Source organism: Heptranchias perlo, chromosome 13 (assembly GCF_035084215.1).
Source record: "Heptranchias perlo isolate sHepPer1 chromosome 13, sHepPer1.hap1, whole genome shotgun sequence".
NCBI lineage: Eukaryota > Metazoa > Chordata > Chondrichthyes > Hexanchiformes > Hexanchidae > Heptranchias > Heptranchias perlo.
In genome coordinates this window covers 17,257,695-17,279,944 of record NC_090337.1, presented here as the reverse complement: position 1 = coordinate 17,279,944, position 22,250 = coordinate 17,257,695, and the positions used below count along the sequence as shown (strand labels likewise).

Genomic DNA, 22,250 nt, shown 5'->3' with positions numbered 1-22,250 from the left:
TCAGCACTGATTTCTAAGAGACAGGTCATGTTTGACTAATCTTATAGAATTCTTTGAAGAAATAACAGAAAGCATAGATACAGGATGTGAGTTACGTGAATTTAACAATGCAACTGAAAGAAGCATAGGCAGTAACAGCAGTAACGATGATATATGGTGACAGGGTGTGGACAAAGGAACTTGTGTAGCTTACTAAGGATTAAAAGGACCAGATACGAGAATTGCCAGAAAGGACTGCACTTACAGAAAACAGATACAGCAGAGAAAGAAAAGTTCGTTCATTCCGACAATGGAGATAGAATAGGCAATAGCAGCTGGTAAGCCCCAGGTCCACATGATACACAGTTGATTCTTCTAACAAAAGTTCTACATCTTACGCCAAATACTTGTTGACATCCTGAAACACTACAGAGGGCTCAAGCTTCTGTTCAAAAAGAGACCCATTAAATATGGGCACTAACACTCCACATCTGTGCTGAATGTAGATTAATTACAAAGCCTTAGCAAAGATTCTGGCATCCATGCTGTAGGCAGTGTAGGTAACCAGGTATCTTTCCAACAACTTTTTCAATGCAACACCTCTTCTCCACATGGAGCAGCAGAAGCACCTGGTCTAACAACATCTTTATCCTTGAATGCAGATACGCATTTGGCCACATTAAGGGATATATACTAAGGGATTTGGTATTGAGCCAGAGTTCATAAAACTAGATCCAAATATTGTACTCCACTCTCTAGTTTCACTTGGAGTGAATAGGAATAAAACCTAAACTTGCCCTTTGTCTCCTTTGCTGATTGTATTCCACTGTCGTGGCAGTAATGGTAGTGTGGCATATATGCCCATCAAAGGTCTTCAAGTCAGTGATCACAAATATAAGAATGTCTATATACAGATAATACTAGTCAGCAACCTCCTCTATTGTTACTAACTAGATAGGTATGGAGAAATATCAGGATACAACAATATGAAGAGAGATAAGTCAGACATTCTTCCTCTAAGTACTTACATGATGCAGATACTGTTTGGACAGAGATTTGAAAACACATTATCTCAGTCTCAGTATTGTACATATACCCTTGTAGTCTGAGTTAAATGCTTACATTCCCATTCCTTTGAGTATTCTAAATACTTGCATGTCCCATCTCAAACTTATTTCCGATGTAAAGGTTCACTTAAGTTACCCTCTGCTCATAAATTAGCTTTCTGAATCTTTTAGAGAAGTTCACCTATAATTAGATACAAGTTTCTAAACGTAGCCTTAACTGTAATCAGTTAAAATAATCAAGATCCTGGTTTTATATAATAGGAATGTAAACAAGTCGCAACAGGGTATAAGACTAGCAATTAGAATGCATTATATTATTCATAGAGTAACTTATACAGCATTATTCCTCTTTTGTATCCCAGGTTTTGGAATCAAATGTGTCCCATCACTTGATTAGTCTAGTTAACAACAGCATCAGATTAGTTTAACACAATGGTCAATAAATCACACCCAGACAATTTTCCTGACCCACCTTATTAATTTTAAAAAAGCCCATCATTTTGTAATCACATTTGTTATTTTTAGCACCAGAATGCGACACTTACAAGTCTCTCTGGTATTTAATAGAGAATTTGCCCAATTGCAAAGTCTTTAAAACTTCACAGTCAGACACTCTACTTACCAAACCCTCATTATGATAATTCAGTACAAATTTCCAACTCATACCTGGTGTACTTTGATGGCTACATCTGCCCAATTAGAATTACCACCATTACCCTTTGTTCCTCATTACCTAGTGAATTGTGCAATTTACATCTTTATTTCACCTCACAGGTCTCCTGGAAGGTGCTTTCCAAAAATCTAAGTTTTAGTCAGATTAGCATCATCCATTCACCGCCAGGCAATTGTTTTAACTACATTGCAATGTATTATCAGTGCAATAATGACTGATCTCAAAACTCTCAAGATTCTTACCTTGTATCCTTTACTGGAGGGAGAATAGACACAGGCACTGAGAGAAGGTTTGCGAGGAATGTACTCCAACACAACTAAAATGATAAATATTAACTACTGTAAATTTTCAATGGCACTAATGAGTTGTAAACATTAGTCATAAATTAGACTTGTTTGTTCAAAAATTCAATAAAAATACATTTAATATAATTGAAAGCAGGTAAAATTCAAAGTCATGTTCAAAATAGAAACATCTCATAGATTGTACAGAATTAGAACAGGAATGAAGATACCTGATAAGGGTCAAACATCGCTGTAGTACTTGCATTTGAGTAATCTGTAGCAAAAACGGCACCTACATTTAAGGAAAACACAGGTAAAAGGTACAGATAACTGGAATTAAAGTACTTAGCACATATTAAACAGGTGAGGGAAGCCATTTGGCCCATCTTAAATCATCCAGAAAGACCTTATACTCCCCCTACTACTGCATCTAAATTGTTTCTTAAATAATGCGAGGATTTTCACCTCAATTACTTTTCTTGGAATTCCATTCCAAGTGCTGATCACTCCTTATACAAGAACTTTCTGATATCAGTCCTAAATTTACCTTTTACTAGTTTGAACCAATGTCCCCTTGACCTACTGGATTTGTTTAATATAAAGTAGTATACTGGGTTAAACTTCTCCATTTCCTTAACTATCTTATAAAGCTCAGAGTGCCTCCTTTCCAGGCAGAAAACCTCAATTCTTGTAGCTTATACTCCCTACACTAGGGTTCAGCCACTTGGCTCATTTGTGCACTGCCTCAATCGCTTGAATGTCTCCTTTATTTCTCAACATCTAGAGCTGGGCATGGTGCTCAAGGTGCAGTCTGACCAGAGCACTGTACAGTATGATTACTACTTCCTCTGACTTGTATTCTGTTTTGGCTATGTAGCTCAACATTCTATTTGCTTTGTTGATTGCTATCCTGCATTGTTTGGGCATGTTAGGAGTCTTAATAGACTTGATGTTCATGTCTCTTTCAAACTTATCACTGTTACATTCACTAATGACAAACTGAAAGCCATTGAGAAAAAATATCCTATTCACACTGTAATAATGGCTTAAGTTTGTACAGTACCAAATGTTGTCACTAGATTTGGCTACAGTTCTTAGTGTTTATATAATGGTATTTAATAACTCGGCATCATCCAGTGGCAGAAAAATCACAACTTCAACAGCCAGAACCTCAGCTAGCCTACATGGCTATAAAGAAAGGATATATACTTCAGGCACATCATTAAATTTAGGTGGTATTCATAATGCTCCTCTAATCAGTTTTTTTGATCACAAAATTATAATTTTGTAATGGTATCATCTATGTGCTGAAAGTACAAAAGTCAAAATAGCACATATGCCTCAATGAAATAAACTATAGGAAAACTATAAAAGTTCAACCAAGATATTGAAACTGCTAAATCAATGGGCATTTAGGCTCCCATTTCGTGCTCAATTCCAAACTCTTTAATGGTAATGTGAATAATTGTATGTACCACTGAAAATCACTTCACAAGCTGATTAAGTGTTCAGGGCACAGTTAACAAGATACTTCTTTAAAATACCAGTTCCATTGCAATCAATACATTTTCACTGATGTGACCAAAAACTATTTATCTTTATCCTCTCAGATCAATTTACAAATGCTTTTCTATTTGCTCAAATGAATTATTGGTAGCACATGATGGACATGGAAGCACAAATCGAGCTCAAAGGGTATGACGTAGTAACCATTACAGAGACATGGCTACAAGCTGGGCATTAATGGGAGCGTCATATTATAGGTTACAAGATCTTTAGAAAGGACTGGGAAATAGGGAAAGGAAGAGGAATAGCAATATTGCTAGAAGACAATATCACAGCAGTTGAAAAAAAGATATCAGTAAGGATGTGCATGCACTGGAAACACTCTGGGTAGAATCAAGAAACAGCAAAGGGTGCAGTACTCTGGTGGGAGTTGTCCACAGACCTCCTGACTGCAATGAAGCAGTAGAAGGATGCATAAATACAGAGATCAGAGATGTAGCAAAGGCAAAGTGGTTATAATGGAAGATTTTAATTTTCACATGGACTGGGAGCTGCAAAATAGCTCAAATCGTAAAGGCAATGCATTTCTAGGGTGTATCCAGGTCAGTTTTCTGAAACAATATTTTTAGAACCGAAAAGGGAACTGGCCATAGTAGATTTAGTAATGTGTAACAACCTCGAATTAATTAATTATCTGACAATGAGAGCATCTTGCAAACAGTGGTGAGAAACTAGGAACTGTAGAGGAGCAGAGAGATTTGGGAGTCCAAGTACACAAATCATTAAAAGCTAGTAGACAATTATACAAAAAGCAATCAAAAGGCTAATGGAATGTTGGCCATTATCTCAAGGGAGCTGGAATACAAAGGGAAGGAAGTTGTACTTCAGTTGTATAGAGTCTTGGTCAGATCCCATCTGGAGTACTGCATTAGTTTTGGGCACCACAACTCAGGAAGGATATATTGGCCATGGAGGGGGTGCAGCGCAGATTCACCAGAATGATACCTGGGCTTAGAGGGTTAAATTATGAAGACAGGTCACATAAACTAGGCTTGTATTCCCTTGAGTGTAGTATATTGAGGGGTGATCTGATCGAGGTGTTTAAAATGTTAAAAAGGATTGGATAGGGTAGATATGGAGAAACTAATTCCTCTGGTGTAGGAATCAAGAACAAGGGGGAATAATCTTAAAATCAGAGCTAGATAGATTTTTGTTATGCAAGGTTATGAAGGGATAAATGGAGTTGAAGTGCAGATCAGTTGTGCTCTATTGGAATGGTGGAGCGGGCTCGAGGGGCTGAATGGCCTACTCACGTTCCTATGACATTAATAAAAAAATTGAACATAGTCCTTTGAGTAAAGGACTATATACCTTGAGGATTTAAATACCTTTACATCTTAGAAAAGGTGTATATATTTCCCATCAGATATTTCCCATTAATTTTTCATCAATGATCAATAACTAGTAGAACTCCCATAATGTTGCTTACAGGTAGTCCATGGCAAGCAGAGCACAGGTGATCACTGGCATGGAAAATATTGTGACCCAACATACAGTTCAAGGATCAAGCTCTGGGAACTGAACAGAGACACACTAAAGGTCCCAGAGAAGTGGAGAGGCAAGGAATGGGAAAAAGGAGAGAATCTGTGCAAGGAAAAGTTATTGTAAGTATTGGAAGATAGGATGAGTAAGATTTTCTCAAAGTTCTTTCTTTTTAAAAGCTTCATTAGATTATAAATTTTATTTACTTATTTTTTTGGAGCTTATAGTGGGCCAACTAAGAAGCCAACATAGCTACTCAAAAGGACTTAAACAATTTTCAAGGATGAGTGGGGTTTTTTTTGAGATAATGAAGTGATGTGTGTTTTGGTGACTGTTTTATAAAGGTGTGTGAAATTTGAGCCAATCACAGTGCTTCACATTTTATAGTGCACTTTCCCACACCCTACAGACATGCAGAGGGTCAACAACTATTAATTATGTGGATTGTGTACAAAACCACACAAATTTGCCCAATTCATATTTTTGGGATTAAGTAGTTTTTCATCTGGTTACAGTTTTGAATTTGCTGCTTCAATGCCCTTTAGGTTAAGGTAACCTAACATTCTGCCTTCAAGGCCAACCTTACCTTTTGTCAGTTTGTATAGCAACCATGTATCAATGGTACCGAAGCAGCAGTTTTCTTCAGCAACAGCATCTTGAACCTGTAAGGAGATGCCTATAGTAGAATATATAGCAATGCCACAGCTTCAAAAAAAACTCTTACAATACTGGCCCTTCTCTTCCTTTCATAGGTTAGTAAACACAAAAGGACTTCAATCATGTCAAATTACGTAGCTGCTGTCTTCAGAAGGACCCACCAGATCATAGATTGTAGAATACGCCTCACCAAAATGATCACAAATACAGAACAAAATACCATACAGACAAATGTTTTGTGAGAAACCATGTTGGTGAAGTACCCTCTAACTACCCCCAAAAAGTTGAACCTAAAGTTCTTTCACTAAGGAGACCTATGCCTTTATAAAAAAAAACCATAAGTTAGACAGTATGATATATGTTGGCCCTGAAAAACAAGAGAATCCCTTTACTGCTAGCAACTGAAGCAATGGGCTAGGATGTAACCACATACAGTTACTGTAATGGGAGTATCAAGTTTTTTTCTTGTTGAATCCAGATGTTCAGATATGTTGCAGCCTCTGTCTCCAAAGGAGAAGCTAGCCATTCCTCGCTGACCATTTCTTGGATGGATGACATTCTATTGGTGCTTCATAAAATGCTCAATTATCTCCTCAATTTGTAGCCCGAGCTATTTTTCCCCTATTGGTAGCCATACTGGAAAAAGAGAGTAGGATGCAGTCTACACTTCCATCTTAAGATTAACAGCAGACTGTTGGAGAGTAGCTTCATCATCTGTACAATATTATCCAGCAGAGGAGGTATGCTATTTAGGCAGGTCTGTGACATCTGTATATATATGAACGCCCCCAGAATTGGCATGCAGCTATCTGCTCTCTCTTTTGGAGGAAACTCCCCACATTTCACTAAAGAATCCTTAAGACAGCATCTTCAACAAATGCATTTAATCCACTCTGATCAGATCCAAAAAAAAGAGAAACCCTTCCCTGTATTTCACAAAAGACATTGAATACTGGAAGCCAGGGAAGGCACATGATGTAACTGCATAAAAAGATTGATTTAAAACCTGCAATAAAGATTGAAGTTTTGGTAACATTTGAATACTAAACTTACATGGTATCTGTCCAAGAGGGATAACAAAGTTTATGTTAAAAGCGTTTCAGCTGGAATTTCTTCCAGCAAACCATCCATTTTTGGGCGGTACTGCAGAATAGATGGCCACGGGGGTGGCCTTCCGGGAGATTCCCCTCCTCCCCAGCTGGGATGTCGGCTTCCCATCCTTTGACTACCCTGCCACGTTTAAATGATGGTCTGATTTCCTTGCTCTCACCGCAGTACTGCTGACCCTTAGCAAGGCCAATGCTGAAGTACATAGACATTAGCAGTGGGAGCAGCTACAATTATCCCCTTCTTCTGCACTAGCCACATTCAGAGCTAGTTTTAAAAAGTTAAAAACATTCATGGGATATCTTCGAGGGGTTCTGTCCCCTTTAACTGTTGCTCTTCAGTTTTCTGCTGCATCACCAGATGGTTTTTGCCAAGTTTATCCTCCAAGGCTCTATACTACAGAGACAAGCACCCTCTGCAGAACGGAGATACTGCCATGAAACTAGCCAGGAAAATAGGGTGGGATCACAGCAGTAGAGAGTAGTCCTGCCCAACCCAATTTTGGCAGCGATATTGTCCCAGAGGAAATCCAAGCCACACTCTACTTTCTATTCCCCCTCCTTCATAATTCTTGGAACCCCAAAGTAATATTTGAATCAGAACATACCATGAAGTTTCTAAACACCCAGTCGAAGCAAAGAGAAACAAAAAATAAAATTTGGTTGAGGCTACAATTAATGTTGTTGACTTTGCTTGCTCAAAAGCCAAAGCAAAAAAGGACTAGTGCTCTGGTTTAGGTCTCCACATTTGTCGTAATGTCATGACCTGGAGAACTTGTGCTTATTTTTACATTTGTCTTCAGAAACCATTACTGAAGACTCAATAACAGTGCACTGAAGTTTAACATGAAACAAAGCCATTCAGTCTGAAAAGGATAATCTTCGATTGCTTCAGTCCTTCTCACTATGGAATCTGGAGAGATGGAGATGAGCTTTTCTGAAGCTGCACTAGGTGGGAAGATAACAAAGACACACACACTGGCTGTGTAAGGAGTTGAACTCAAGCCTGGTGCTAGCACTGACCAAAGACAGTTTTTGATTCAAGTGGAACACAGCTCCAACAGAAAATGCTCAATTACTGGAATTATACATGAGGCTAAAGCTTGAAGGGACTCAAAGGCTGATTTGATAGGACTGAAAGAAATAAACAGAAGTTGTAATTAAAAGAACGAAACAACCTATTTATATATTTTTTTAAATAAAAGTACTCAAATAACTTTATTTAGATAACTGACAATGTCACATTAATTCAAATAATAGGAGTGAGATTGTGGACTACAGAACAAGTAGGATTACAATGCTCATGAGAAATGTTCTTAAAAGGGACACCTTCCCCACAGATCAGAGGATGACAAATTTGGGCCTGCAGAAAAGGTCATTACAGGGTTTGAAGTAATTTATTCACTCCTAGCCTTAGAGCTCCAGATTCCAGAGCACTAAATTTATTTAAACCTATAATTATATTAGATGGCTTACATATCTAATTGAGAAGTTAAAAGATTCTATAATTTTGATTTTTAAAAAATTCACAGCTTTTTCTTCTTGGAGGCATTGCCTTTGACTGATGACCAGCAATCTTCTGAGTAATTTGCTGATGGCAATCAATGGAGGAGCAGATTTGATAGGCTGAATGGCCTTTTCTTGTTACATTCTTAAAGGTTTTTCTATTGCTGGGTAGAATTTCCAGGATACAAATTGAGGAGTTGCAGTACCTATTTTTGCCACCAGAGAGCTGCACATTCATTCAGAAACTTACTCAGAACACACAGGTCCTTCTTAAAAAATTGTTTAGAATGTGACATTTTCCTAGTTATCATAAATAACTGATAAAATTTTAACTACCAGCAGCAAATAGTGTAATGGAACAGGTTTTAATAGGCTCCAATCACTGTGGACTAGATTACATAACCAAAACAGTAAAGTACAAGTAAGGGAAAGCCATGCTGTACAATGCTCAGGTCAGACCACACCTTGAGGACAGTGCCCAATTCTAAGACACAAGGGAAATAGTTAAGTCTTCAGGCAATTCAGGCAAAAGCCACAGGACTGGTCCTTAGCATCAAAGGACAGTTATGAGGAACGGTTATAGAAACATGGCCCTAACAGCCTTGGATGCAGGTGCCCGAGAAGTGATCTTATAAAAAAAGGTAAAGAAGACGGTAAACACTATAGAAAAAGTAGATCTGGAACACTACTTTAAAAAATAAAACATCATGACAGGACAAGGGGGCACGGGTTTAAATTAATAAAAGATAAATTTTGGACTGATAACAGGAAGTTCTTCCTGATACAAAATGATCAATACATGGAATAGACATTGTGCAGGCAGTACATGTGAATATCCCAGAATCATTTAAGAAACTACATGTGCTACGGGGGATGGTGGGGGTGGAGATGAGGAAGAGACTGTAGAATCCTTCTGGATGGATGACTCAAGATGTGACAAATGGCCTTCATCTATATCTATCTTGTGAAAGACAACCAACACACACTATAATTAACTCTTCTCCCAACAAATGCAAGACACCCACATTGGAAATAGGATTTCTTTGTCTCCACATTTAAATTAGAAAAAAATATACACCAAGTACTGAGCAGTGTTTTGTGTATTAAAACAGAAACTAATTGGATCCAATGGTTTCCTCATCACAATAGTCTCATTGTGTTATATTATTTTTGGGCATGTTAGGTTGTTACATTCTGGACCATAATGGATATTTCCTTCTCTTCCACTCCCCCCATAGCCACCATACCCTCAAAGCACCCACGCCCTCTAGGAGTTGCAAACAATTTTACAACACCAAGTTATAGTCCAGCAATTTTATTTTAAATTCACAAGCTTTCGGAGGCTTCCTCCTTCCTCAGGTGAACGTTGTTGGATAACGTTTTTTCCAACAACGTTCATCTGAGGAAGGAGGAAGCCTCCGAAAGCTTGTGAATTTAAAATAAAATTGCTGGACTATAACTTGGTGCTGTAAAATTGTTTACAATTGTCAACCCCAGTCCATCACCGGCATCTCCACACCCTCTAGGAGGTTATAACTGGTCTTGTTATATAAAATCAGACTAGATTTTTCATCATGGTTTCTGAAGAATTGTCTGCATTTGACACTGACAGTATGCAAGAGTTAATTCTTCCACCCCCCCCCCCAAAAATGAAAATATGGGCCCAGAATTTGCTCCAAAAATAACAGAGCCCAACAGTGCTCACTATTAGTTAAGGGCAAATGGAAGAGCAACTTCTGATGAGCGTGCATGCACAGTCAAACGTGCAAATCCAGAAGTTGCTCTCCCAGATCCCCTGCTTGTCTGAAAGCTGTACGGGAAGGACAGCTCACCGGTGAAATGAATGGACCAGTGTGAAGTTGCTGCACTGCCTGACTGGAAATGAACTAATCTACACAGAAAAAAATTACGCGGAGTTTTTTGTTAAGGTTTAAACTAACTTAACGGCGTGGTAAGCCTTAACAACTGCCAAACGTCCCCTCTGGCACAGAAAATATGGAGGCTCATTCCTTCAGATTTTCGTTGTTGTTGGACATGTAAAAAAAATTTAATTTTTTTTCCCACTTTTTCTTTGTGTCCATCTTAATTCAGATTTCTTACCCTCTCAATTTCACTAACTGATTTTAGATTGAATTACATTGTACTTCCTGGTTCTGACTCTGCGTGGCTTGTCAAGGATACTTCAAGCTGGTTGGTTGAGGGGACAGTGATATCCTTTCCCCACTCTCACAGCTCACAGATGCCTGAGGGAGGACGCTGCACTTTTTGCAGCTCACCATCAGAGGAAATTCCCACACCAAAGCAGTGGATCGTTTGTGGGTAAGTTTAAATCTAAATGAGCGGCAGGTGCCGTTCGTTCGTCACTCAGAGCAAATTCCGGGCCAATATTTTGCAATACAATGAATTAATAACAAGGGGAAATTACATTGGTACTTCCTGACAACATAAGACATTTAGTTTCATTTTAAAAAGGTTACATAGGCTTTAAAATGACTCAACTTGGTACTCAGCATTACAAAAGCTGAGGCACCAACCTCGCTATAAAAAGGATTTGCAACTTCCAGATTTAGATAATACCTGTTAATTTAAGAGTGACATCATTCACGGACAAGCATTTTTCTTTCTAAGTCTCTGTTCATCTTCCACACTCTATATAGCTCTTATAAATTTATTGTCATTGGTTTGGCTGTAACTCTTTCTGCAAGTCTCTCCTTCCACCCTTCTCTTCTGCATGCAATAACTCATAAAGCACTTCGAATACAGCAAAACTTCAGAGAGGATTTGGGAGGAGGAACAGATGCCAGGAGTTGTATGGGGAGCTGACAGGCTTGGTCAAAGAGGTCAGTTTTGAAAATGCTGAGATGTAGTAACATGGAGGTGACCATGAAAAGAATTCCAGAGGAGAGGTACAGTGGAGCGGAACTGTATAGTAAGCCAGTGTCAGAAGAGCAGAGGATGCTGGCTGGGGCATAGGGCTGGAAGAAGTTCAAGAGCTCGTGTAGGAATAGCCCATGAGTTAAGGTTACACCATCCTATTGGTAACATTAACTCCAGAGGCTAAAATCATAGGAAAGAATGCTGCTCTTTTGTTTTGTTCATGCAAGAGGGAAAATAAAATCGTAGGAATGAAACTGTGTCCATCCTCACTAAATGCCCAGAAGGATTATATTGGAAACAGACAAAGTATGTTGCAGTAACAAACAGGTTAAAAGAATACATACAGAATAAAAGAACTACCAAATGGACTGTGACTTTGATCAGATTGATCACAAGCTGATACAAGATCAAAAAATGGAAGTAACAGCGGTGTGGTGACAGTGTCCGACATTGTAGGGGGTAAGTCAAGTCTTACGTCTACCTGCAAGCAGCTAAAGTGGTAGATTACTAAGAAAATTGGTTGAACACACATGTGGGAAAGAAGAACGTAGTTTTCAGACAAACAGTAAACTAGATAATGTGGAAATGGCAATGTGTGTGGCTTTGAAGCATCAATGTATTCACCCACAGCTCTACAGCCTAGGGAAAGAGGAAGTTTAGTTGTCACACTGTTCCAAGAAAAAGGAATAGTAAAAAATTTTTGTGACCCTTACACTAGTATGTGCCAAATTCCTTTGGCTAAAAGCAAAACAAATAAACAAACTACCTGCATGTTATTTTACTCAATGCTAGCCTTCATTTTCCACTCTTCCTACAACGTATAGGCATTAGAAAACCAGGTTAGTCAAGGTGTGATCCTTAGCTTAGTGGCAGCACTCTCGTCTGAGTCAGAAGGTTGTGAGTTCAAGCCCACTCTAGAGACTGGAGCACATAAACTGGGCTTGTACTTCAGTGCAGTGCAGTGCTGCACTATCAGAGATGCTGTCATTCGGATAAGAAGTTAAATTGAGGACCCGTCTGCCCTCTGCCCTCTCAGATGGACGTAAAAAAATCCCAAGGCACAATTTGAAGATCAGGAGAGTTCTCCTGGTGTCCTGGCCAACATTTATCCCTCAACTATCACCTAAAACAGATGATCTGGTTATTTATTTCAATACTGTTTGTTGGACCTTGCTGTGCACAAATACACTTCAAAAGTACCTCATTGCCTATAAAGCACTTTGGAATGTCCTGAGGTCATGAAAAGCCCTAAATAAATGGAAGTTCTTTCTTTTAACATGTAATCACGACTACTTGGTTTGCCTCATCAACGCCCCATTTTCAACACTAATGGCATTGTGCACCATGGGCCTTGGTTCTTTGCCTGGAGTTTTCAATTTAAAAAAAACCCTACATCTAAAAGGGGGTGCAGGATCAGAGAGACCTGGGGTTATATGTGCACAAATCTTTGAAGGTGGCAGGACAGGTTGAGAAAGCAGTTTTAAAAAATACAGGATCCCGGGCTTTATAAATAGAGGCATAGAGTACAAAAGCAAGGAAGTTATGTTGAACCTTTATAAAATGCTGGTTTGGCCACAACTGGAGTATTGTGTCCAATTCTGGGCATTGCGCTTTAGGAAGGATGTGAAGGCCTTAGAGAGGGTGCAGAAAAGATTTACTAGAATGGTTCCAGGGATGAGGGACTTCAGTTACATGGACAGACTGGAGGAGCTGGGGTTGTTCTCCTTAGAGCAGAGAAAGTTGAAAGGAGATTTGAAAGAAGTGTTCAAAATCATGAAGGGTTTAGATAAAGTAAATAAAGAGATTGTTCCTTTGCAGAAGGGTTGATAACCAGAGGATACAGATTTAAGGTGATTGGCAAGAGAACCAAAGGCGACACAAGGAAAAACTTTTTTTTATGCAGCGAGTAGTTATGATCTGGAATGCGCTGCCTGAAAGGGTAGTGGAAGCAGATTCAATCGTGGCTTTCAAAAAGGAATTGGATAAATAGTTGAAGGGAAAAAATTGCAGGGCTACAGGGAAAGAGCGAAGGAATGGGACTAACTGGATTGCTCTTACAAAGAGCAGGCACGGGCTCGATGGGCTGAATGGTTACAGCACAGGAGGCAGCCATTCTATGATTCGATCAAAACATAACAGTGTAGCAGGTCTTGAGGGAATCCTCTTCGCACATATCAACATACAAACTGTCCATTTTCTTACCTGTTTTATATTTTGGAGAACCCAGGCTAAACGAAGGGACACATGCTGCGTGGAGAAATGGATCACACTTGCAGCTAAAAAGCGTTTCTGCCTGGTTAGAAAATGGAGTAATCCACTGGACCTATGAACCAGCTACATTGAAAGCAAGAAAGAACTGTCAATTATTCTGCAAAATGCACAATTCATAGACTCAGATGAATATTGTTTCAGACCAGAGGTAAAGTTAAATCTTTGGGTCTGATCCAATCACTTCGCTAAAGAATTATCAAAATTGATTTTTCTGGAGTGAGTCGCACCGATTTCTTGTTCCCGTTCCCACCAGCAAATATAGCTCAAATTGGAGGAATTCTCCCTCCCTCCCTTTTAGGAAAAGTTGCCAAAAAAAAGTGAGTATTCCAAATATATATGAGCATGAAGCAAGAAAGTTATTGAATAGCCTTCCGAAGCAAACATTTTTATTGGAATCCATTAAGAAACTGAGCAAGACTTGAAGCGGAGGTGAAATGTCTTGAATTTCCACATAGCATTGGAGAGCGAAAGAAGATGGAAACCCAAATTACACAATCTTCAGCATGCCAGGAAAGTTTTTCAAACCACAACTTTTCCCACACACCATACTGGGGGTTGTTGATCACAATTTTTTCAAAATTAAAACCCGGAACTAAATTGAAATGAAATTCTAACAGCAAACATTTTGATTTTTGTACCAAACTCAGGTATTAATTGCACTAGAAAACAATGGCCTCTAATTACTTAATAAAAAGGAACAAGATAACAGTAATTGAGTCTATTGCATAGAATCACAGTAACACTACCTGTACTATGAAACCTCACCATTGTAAAACGTAGTTACAACAAACATTTTTCTGCTAGAAGATGCTCAAATCTCAATGGAGGTAAGGTCAACTGCTTTCAGTCTCCAAATAAAGTCTGTCTTTATCAATAGTAACTTTTGGGATCTTCTTTCTACTACAGAGCATGAGAACAGAATCAGGGTAAAAGGTATGAAAAGTGGAGTTCGCTTTGTACATGAGGGGAGGTCATGTGACATCCCTTTTATGACTTAAGCTCTCACTCACTTTTCATAAAGATCGTTTTATATTTTTCTGATGCAGCTGATTGTTGGAAGACAAAAGAAAAAGGCTTGGAGATTTCTTCATGTAATATTAACACATAACTGCTAATTCATTTTAAATGGTTAGTATACCATTGTTAAATTTCCAGGACCATAGTATCAGAATGAATTTAATTACATATACTTAGTTGCTGAGCTGCTCATATTAGCTTTCTTCTATTACAAGTCTTAAATGGGACAGCAAAACTTATTCTCATCAGTCAGGAGGATCATAAAACATCTTTATGGATACAGTAACAGCAATCCTTAGCCAATGCACCTGGAGACAAGGCAGACTGATATGGGAAGGGCACATGATATTAAAAAAAGTTAAAGTTTGTGAATGCCTTGGGTTGTTTTACCAAACAGATATTCATTGAAAACATCTTTTTTGAGCAAATAACAAACTGTTGAATGTAATGTTTTTAGTATCACTAAATGCAATGAAATTTTAATTTCCATCCTCTTCCCTCCTATTTTGGAAGTTTTTTCTCCTTCACCATTCTTTTAGGTTCCCCCATATATGACCTTGTCCCAAGCTGCTACTAATGGCACTGTAGATATAGGAAAGCATGAGTACATTGGAAGGGAGCACCCTTCCAATCTCCCTCCATCCTTCCTTCTTTCCTTCCCCATCGCCATCCATGAAATGGTCTTGCCTCCAGCTGAAACAGCCTGAGGTCAGGAATTTATCATGTGGACAATAATAGGGGTGAAATTATATCCTATCGTCCCACATTGTATTGATGCACTAACGTGCTGCATTACTATAGTGCCCTTTAAAATATGATAGGGTTGATCTCAGCTGCATTTTAGTAGTTGGGGACACTACCATTGGCGTCAATATTCCAGGACTCAGATTATCAAAAGGGAGAAATAAAGAAAACAATCCCCTAGATTCGCTTTTGAAAAATGTGTGCGTGTGAACATTGGATGAGGACAGATTATAGAATAGAATCATAGAAGTTTACAACATGGAAACAGGCCCTTCGGCCCAACATGTCCATGTCGCCCAGTTTATACCACTAAGCTAGTCCCAAATGCCTGCACTTGGCCCATATCCCTCGATACCCATCTTACCCATGTAACTGTCCAAATGCTTTTTAAAAGACAAAATTGTACCCGCCTCTACTACTGCCTCTGGCAGCTCGTTCCAGACACTCACCACCCTTTGAGTGAAAAAATTGCCCCTCTGGACCCTTTTGTATCTCTCCCCTCTCACCTTAAATCTATGCCCCCTCGTTATAGACTCCCCTACCTTTGGGAAAAGATTTTGACTATCTACCTTATCTATGCCCCTCATTATTTTATAGACTTCTATAAGATCACCCCTTAACCTCCTACTCTCCAGGGAAAAAAGTCCCAGTCTGTCTAACCTCTCCCTATAAGTCAAACCATCAAGTCCCGGTAGCATCCTAGTAAATCTTTTCTGCACTCTTTCTAGTTTAATAATATCCTTTCTATAATGGGGTGACCAGAACTGTACACAGTATTCCAAGTGTGGCCTTACTAATGTCTTGTACAACTTCAACAAGACATCCCAACTCCTGTATTCAATGTTCTGACCAATGAAACCAAGCATGCGGAATGCCTTCTTCACCACCCTATCCACCTGTGACTCCACTTTCAAGGAGCTATGAACCTGTACTCCTAGATCTCTAAGCCAGATTGTGATGCTCCAACACAACAAAATAGCCTGCTAATGCTCTCAATACTTCTCACATGAAGAATAACCACTTGGTACTATGAAACCATACTGCAGTACGAGTTACTCCCTTCAGGAGAAGAAAAAGAGAAGATAACGAGAAAAAATGTGACCTGAAACAATAGCTTTCTGTGGTTTCTACAGAGTATTTGGTGTCAGAAGTCATTTTACAAGTTGTGCAGTTACATTTAGATTATTTAAACATAGAACAGAATTTCAAAATTATATCATGTGCTGTATTGTGAAATATGCAAATCAAAATAGTCATAACCTTGTATTCGTCAAAATGAGTTTCAACTTGTATCACATCTTGTCCCAGTGACAGGAAGACTGAGTTTCCCAACAGAATATGACCTTCAAAATATAACAAACGCATCTAGCAGCTCCCAAGAATTATAATTCAACTACATTACCCAAAGTAACAATGAACTGTTCCACGATCTGACTAGGTCAACTGCTCTCAGGTCCTGCCAGCAGATAAAATTATGAAATGGTTTTCCTGTTGTCCTGCAAGACAGATATAAAACATATGGATGGAGAACATAACAGTTCCAATGACCCCACTGAAAATTTCAATTCCTATGGTGAAATATGACAAACAGCTCCACTGCAATATATTACTCACAGATATTTAAGAAATTCATCACTAGGCAATAAGGATTGATAATACACCCATCTCTACATGCAATCCCATTAAGAACTAGGGAGAGAAATGAAAGCTTGCAGGGAGCACAGGATGGAGTTACAGCTACAACACAGTTTTCCCCAATTCTCTGATCCACACTCCCTGTGAGCATGGCTTCCCACTGGGAGTGTTAGATCATGGAATGACTCCTACTTTACAATACAAGGGAATGGCACAGAGAACATAGGGTTAAATTTCTGGGCAGGCACTGCTTGGGGACAATATGAGCACAGCTCACCAGAAGTGCAGTGCAATCAGGGTAAGAGAAATAATGTCAGGATTCCCTGCTGGCCCACATCAACTTAACGGGGGTAAACTTCAGGTGCACGTAGATGCACAGAAGTAATGATGGATCTTCAGTTTGCAGTAACTTAGGGTGCATATCAGGCTTTAAAAGGCACAAGGTTAGTTAAAGGGACATGGAGCAGCTGGAGTCTTGTGTTTTACAATCATCTGTCCTTCAAACAAACACGTGGAGTTCCATTGAATTTCTCCAATGATAAAAGTAAAAATTATTTATAAAGGAACACTGCAAGGGCTTCAGAATACTGTTTGCCATAAAAGGGTCTTTTGACAAAAGTAGCAGCAGCTGTGTTTCCTATAAATTAATATTGGACACCACAATCCTGCCATTCTGTTAAACTTATTGTAGTACCAGAGTATATTGAGAGCTGTTGTCAATTTTGGTGTTTCATCATGTACTACCTGTTGGCATAATAAATAATTAAAACTGTTGCTCCTCATATGCCTCTAAATAAGCCATCTCACAAAAAGAGGAACCATTGCACCAAACACAGTATCCATCGCTGGGCGAAAAGGAGTTACAGCATTCTGCAACAATTTCTGAAGTTGAGAAACCACTTTTGGCCAAAAAGAGAGACTTTCTGACTTACCAATCTGTCTCCTTACGACAGATAGCACCTGGAAATGGTAGTGTCGGGTCTTTCTGGAGGAAGTTTTCCCCCCAACTGCACCTAGCGCCGGAACAGACTTTTCAGGTGCTAATTGTACACTAAACCCAGGAAAATCACTCCTTGTAGCTTAACCATGAAAGTGACTGTATTTGACTAAATATCTGCAATCTAACACCCCTGGTTTGTCTCACCTACTACAGAATTGCAGATATTAATGATTTAGGCAATCCCTATCTGGCAACATTCAACATTTCCAATAATGTGAAATACAAAATAAGGCATCATTAATTTAGACTGGCAGCTACATGAGCTATCTAGACAACAACCCTTCATTGCAGGCAAGATATTCATGCATAACTGAAGAAATATAATTTCTTCATTTTTTTTCCCAGACAGCAGGTGCTGGTAATGGTTCTGATGTTGCCATTTACAGCTCCTCTAGACCCATCTTTTGTTTCTTAACTTGTCTCCATTACCACCCTCCTTGCCTTGCACCATCATCCCTTTAGTCATTTAATCACTCCCACCCTATCACAGACCTTCCCTTTTGTTTTTTCCTCCCCTCCCCTTTCTTCCCCGGCTCTGTACTTGCTTAAAAACTGTTAAATCTATAACTTCTTTCAGTTCTGATGAAAGGTCATCAACCTAAAACATGAACTCTGTTTCTTTCTCCACAGATGCTGCCTGACTTGCTGAATATTTCCAGCATCCACAGTATTTTGCTTTTAAATTTAATTTCTTATCAGCTTACAGGCTGAAAAATTCATCCAAAATTCATACATCACCACCAAAATTAAAATTTAAACAAAAGCTTTATGAGGAAATCTTCGATTAAAAATACTGATGAAACAAGGTGGTTTCCAGCTCTGCATGTCATTTTGGCTCAATTGATGGCATTGTCACCTCCAGATCAGAATGTTGTAGGTACAAGTCCCATATTAGGTCTTGAGCAGATAATCTAATGACAGTCCGGTCCATTACTACGGAAGTGCTGCACTCTGAGGTCCTGTCCTTGAGCAGCCAACTCTTGGCCTAGCTCCCTGTTCAGGGAGATGTTAAAGATCCCATGGTACAACTTGAAAGAAAGCAGGGAGCCTCAATGGCCTGTCTAACATTCCTCCCTCAACCAATACCTTTAAAAACCAGATTAATTGGTCATTCATCTCATTGCTGTTTGTGGGAATTTGCCTACATAAGTCACTGCATGCCCAAAGTAATTCACACTGTGAAACAATTTCAGATGCTTTGGTGATGTAATAAGGTGTTAATTAAATGTAAAGTATTTCTTTATTACTCATCATCCATTATTTTCAACAGGATAAATCCAGGCAGCACAACTTCTACATAGAATCAGAAAATTTAGGGCATAGGAGGGGGACATTAGACAGTGTCCGCGCCGGCTGAGAAACGAGTCACCCAGCCGAATCCCACTTTCCCGCATTTGGTCCGTAGCCCTGCAGGTCACAGATCTTCAGGTGCGCATCCAGGTATTTTTTTTTTTAAATGAATTGAGGGTTTCTGCCTCTACCACCCTCTCAGGCAGCAAGTTCCAGACCCGTAACATCCTCTGGGTGAAAAAGTTTTTCCTCATTTCCTCTCTAATCCTTCTACCAATTATTTTAAATCTATGCCCCCTGGTTATTGACCCCTCCGCTAAGAGAAATAGGTCCTTCCTATTCACTCTATCTAGGCCCCTCATCATTTTGCGCACCCCAATCAAATCACTCCTCAGCCTCCTCTGTTCCAAGGAAAACAACCCCAGCCTATCCAATCTTTCCTCATAGCTAAAATTCTCCAGCCCTGGCGACATCCTCGTAAATCTCCTCTGCACCCTCTCTAGTGCAATTACATCCTTCCTGTAATGTGGTGACCAGAACTGTGCACAGTACTCAAGCTGTGGCCTGACCAATGTTTTATACAGTTCCAGCATAACATCCCTGCTTTTATATTCGATGCCTCAGCAAATAAAGGAAAGCATTCCATATGCCTTCTTAACCACCTGTCCTGCTACCTTCAGGGATCTGTGGACATGCACTGCAAGGTCCATCACTTCCTCTACACCTCTCAGTATCCTCCCATTTATTGTGTATTCCCTTGCCTTGTTTGCTCTCCCAAATGCATTACCTCACACTTCTCTGGATTGAACTCCATTTGCCACTTTTCTGCCCATCTGACCAGTCCATCGATATCTTCCTGCAGTCTACAGCTTTCCTCCTCACTATCAACCACATGGCCTATCTTTATGTCATCCGCAAGTTTCTTATAGCATCAGAATGATATTGGGGTTTTAAGGGTTAAATTATGAGCACAGGTTGCATAAACTTGGTTTGTATTCCCGAGTATAGAAGATTGAGGGGTGATATGATCGAGGTGTTTCAAATGTTAAAAGGATTCGATAGGATAGAGACAGAGAAACTATTTCCTCTGGTGGGGGTAATCAAGAACAAGGGGCATAAGCTTAAAATTAGAGCTAGGCTATTTGAGGGAAATCAAGAAGCACTTTTTCACACAAAGGGCAATAGAAATCTGGAACTCTCTTCCCCTAAAAGGCTCTAGATATCGGGACAATTAGAGCTTCCAATATGGAGACAGATAGATTTTTGTTAGGTAAGGGATATGAAGCTAAGGCAGGTAAATGGAGTTGAGGTACAGATCAGGCATGATCGAATTGAATGGCAGAGCAGGCTCGAGGGGCTGAATGGCCTACTCCTGTTCCTATGATTACATCATGAATACATATTGTCCACATGTAAAACTTAAGAAACCCCAGGGTCAGAAAAAATTACTGTTCTATATATAATGGCAATGGGCCTTGCACAGGTGCTGGAACGGCCATGCTATCCACTGTCTGAAAGCTATAGTCTGCTCTACATAGCTGTAACCAAGTATTCTTCCACCTAACCCAGATGGCTGCAAAGCAACCATGTGAGTACCTATAGGCTCATTGCAATATCAAGTTACTGAGTAAAATAAATGCAATGTATTTAACTGGCAGACAAGGGCATTTAGTAGGCACCATACAGACCAGCACTACTGTATACAACAGACTCTTCTAAATATCACGCTAACCCAGACCAGTCAAACTTTATTCATATTGGTTTAAAAACAAAACCTATTTTGATACTTCTCACTCAATAGCAAAACACAGCTTCATGTTTAAATCGTTTTGCAATCTGTATCACTTTGTTGGTAAATCTCACTCCTAATATCTCCCAGATGTTGACGTCCTCAGTTTTACCTGACCCAAGGAGCTCATGGAACTTATGAGCTGGCACATAAGGTCCTGAAGATGATGTTTCAGTTCTGGCAAGTAGCAAAATTATACACAGGTTTTATAAATTGATATGAAACAAAGTGATCATTGTTCTAAAAGCACTGTATCAAATTATTTTTTGGGGGAAAAAAGGCCTCTATTTCCCTGGTATTACATGACAGAATGCATGCTCTGGAAAAAAACAATTAGGGAAAATAAAAGTGAGGGTGGCTCACTGTACATTTTTTCTTCCCTCCGTTCCATGACTCCTACAATTGCTCAACCAAAAAACAATTTGTTACGTGGGCAATTACAGACCTAAACCTGGGTTCATGGTGCATTCTAAACTTACAGCAGGAATGCTCATCTCTTCAAATACTTACTTGTCCCAAGTGGTGAATGTTGCTCTCTGTGTTGAAATGCCAAGAGCTACCATCTGCTTCATATGCAATCCTGAAGCTAGAAACACAAAAAAACAAGGATCATAGTATCCAGTGCTTGAGCATTGCCAGTTTTTTAGCACCGCTAGATCAACAGCCGAACTGAAGCAGTGGCTGTTCAAAGGGGGAAGCCCCAAAACGTTTGGGGCCTGGGAGGATGCTATTGGGGCGAAATTACAGGGTGCCAAAATTTGGGGCAGGACCCAGTTCCAGCTGGTCTCCACCCCTTTTAACCAATAAGAAATTCTGGCTGTGAGGGAGGAGGAAGTGGCAACAGTGAAATTGCACTTTTAAAAAAAAAATTCTACCATCTCTAGCTGGAGCCTCCTCCCCGATAGAGCAGCAAGGTGCCACTCAAATCCATGGCCTGAGCGAATTGGATGCCCAAAGAGCATCATGAAGGGCGTAGGTGTCTGCCCCCTTCATGCAAATGACCCTGTCCCAGGATTTCAGACAAGGTCAAGGTTGGGCAGATCAGCAGCTGGAAGTCATGTCTCACCACCTCCAGGAATTTTAGTCCTTGGATTTTTTTTGTGGAGGTGGGGGCGGCAAAGACAGACAGTTCTGGGCTACGGAAGGAAAACTGAAGTGTAAAAGAATCCTGTGCAGTCTAAGTATATCAATACGGAAAGTGCTTTGAAGCAAACAATTTTTAACCTTCATCCTAATTAAGGATGTTATAGTCCAACAAATTTATTTTAAATTCCACAAGCTTTCGGAGGCTTCCTCCTTCGTCAGGT

General features: G+C 39.5%; 1 protein-coding gene across 1 annotated transcript in view; it reads right to left on the bottom strand.

Moving 5' to 3' along the window:
• The window catches only part of gk5 (glycerol kinase 5), a 70,689-nt gene that overhangs the window by 28,855 nt on the left and 19,584 nt on the right, over positions 1-22,250 (bottom strand). The window contains exons 4-9 of the mRNA XM_067995048.1: positions 21,454-21,529; positions 16,632-16,725; positions 13,400-13,531; positions 5,638-5,713; positions 2,234-2,295; positions 1,962-2,035 (exon numbers count right to left, since the gene is read on the bottom strand). Of these exons, the coding sequence (XP_067851149.1) occupies positions 1,962-2,035; positions 2,234-2,295; positions 5,638-5,713; positions 13,400-13,531; positions 16,632-16,725; positions 21,454-21,529 (514 nt within the window). The remainder of the gene's footprint in view (positions 1-1,961; positions 2,036-2,233; positions 2,296-5,637; positions 5,714-13,399; positions 13,532-16,631; positions 16,726-21,453; positions 21,530-22,250) is intronic.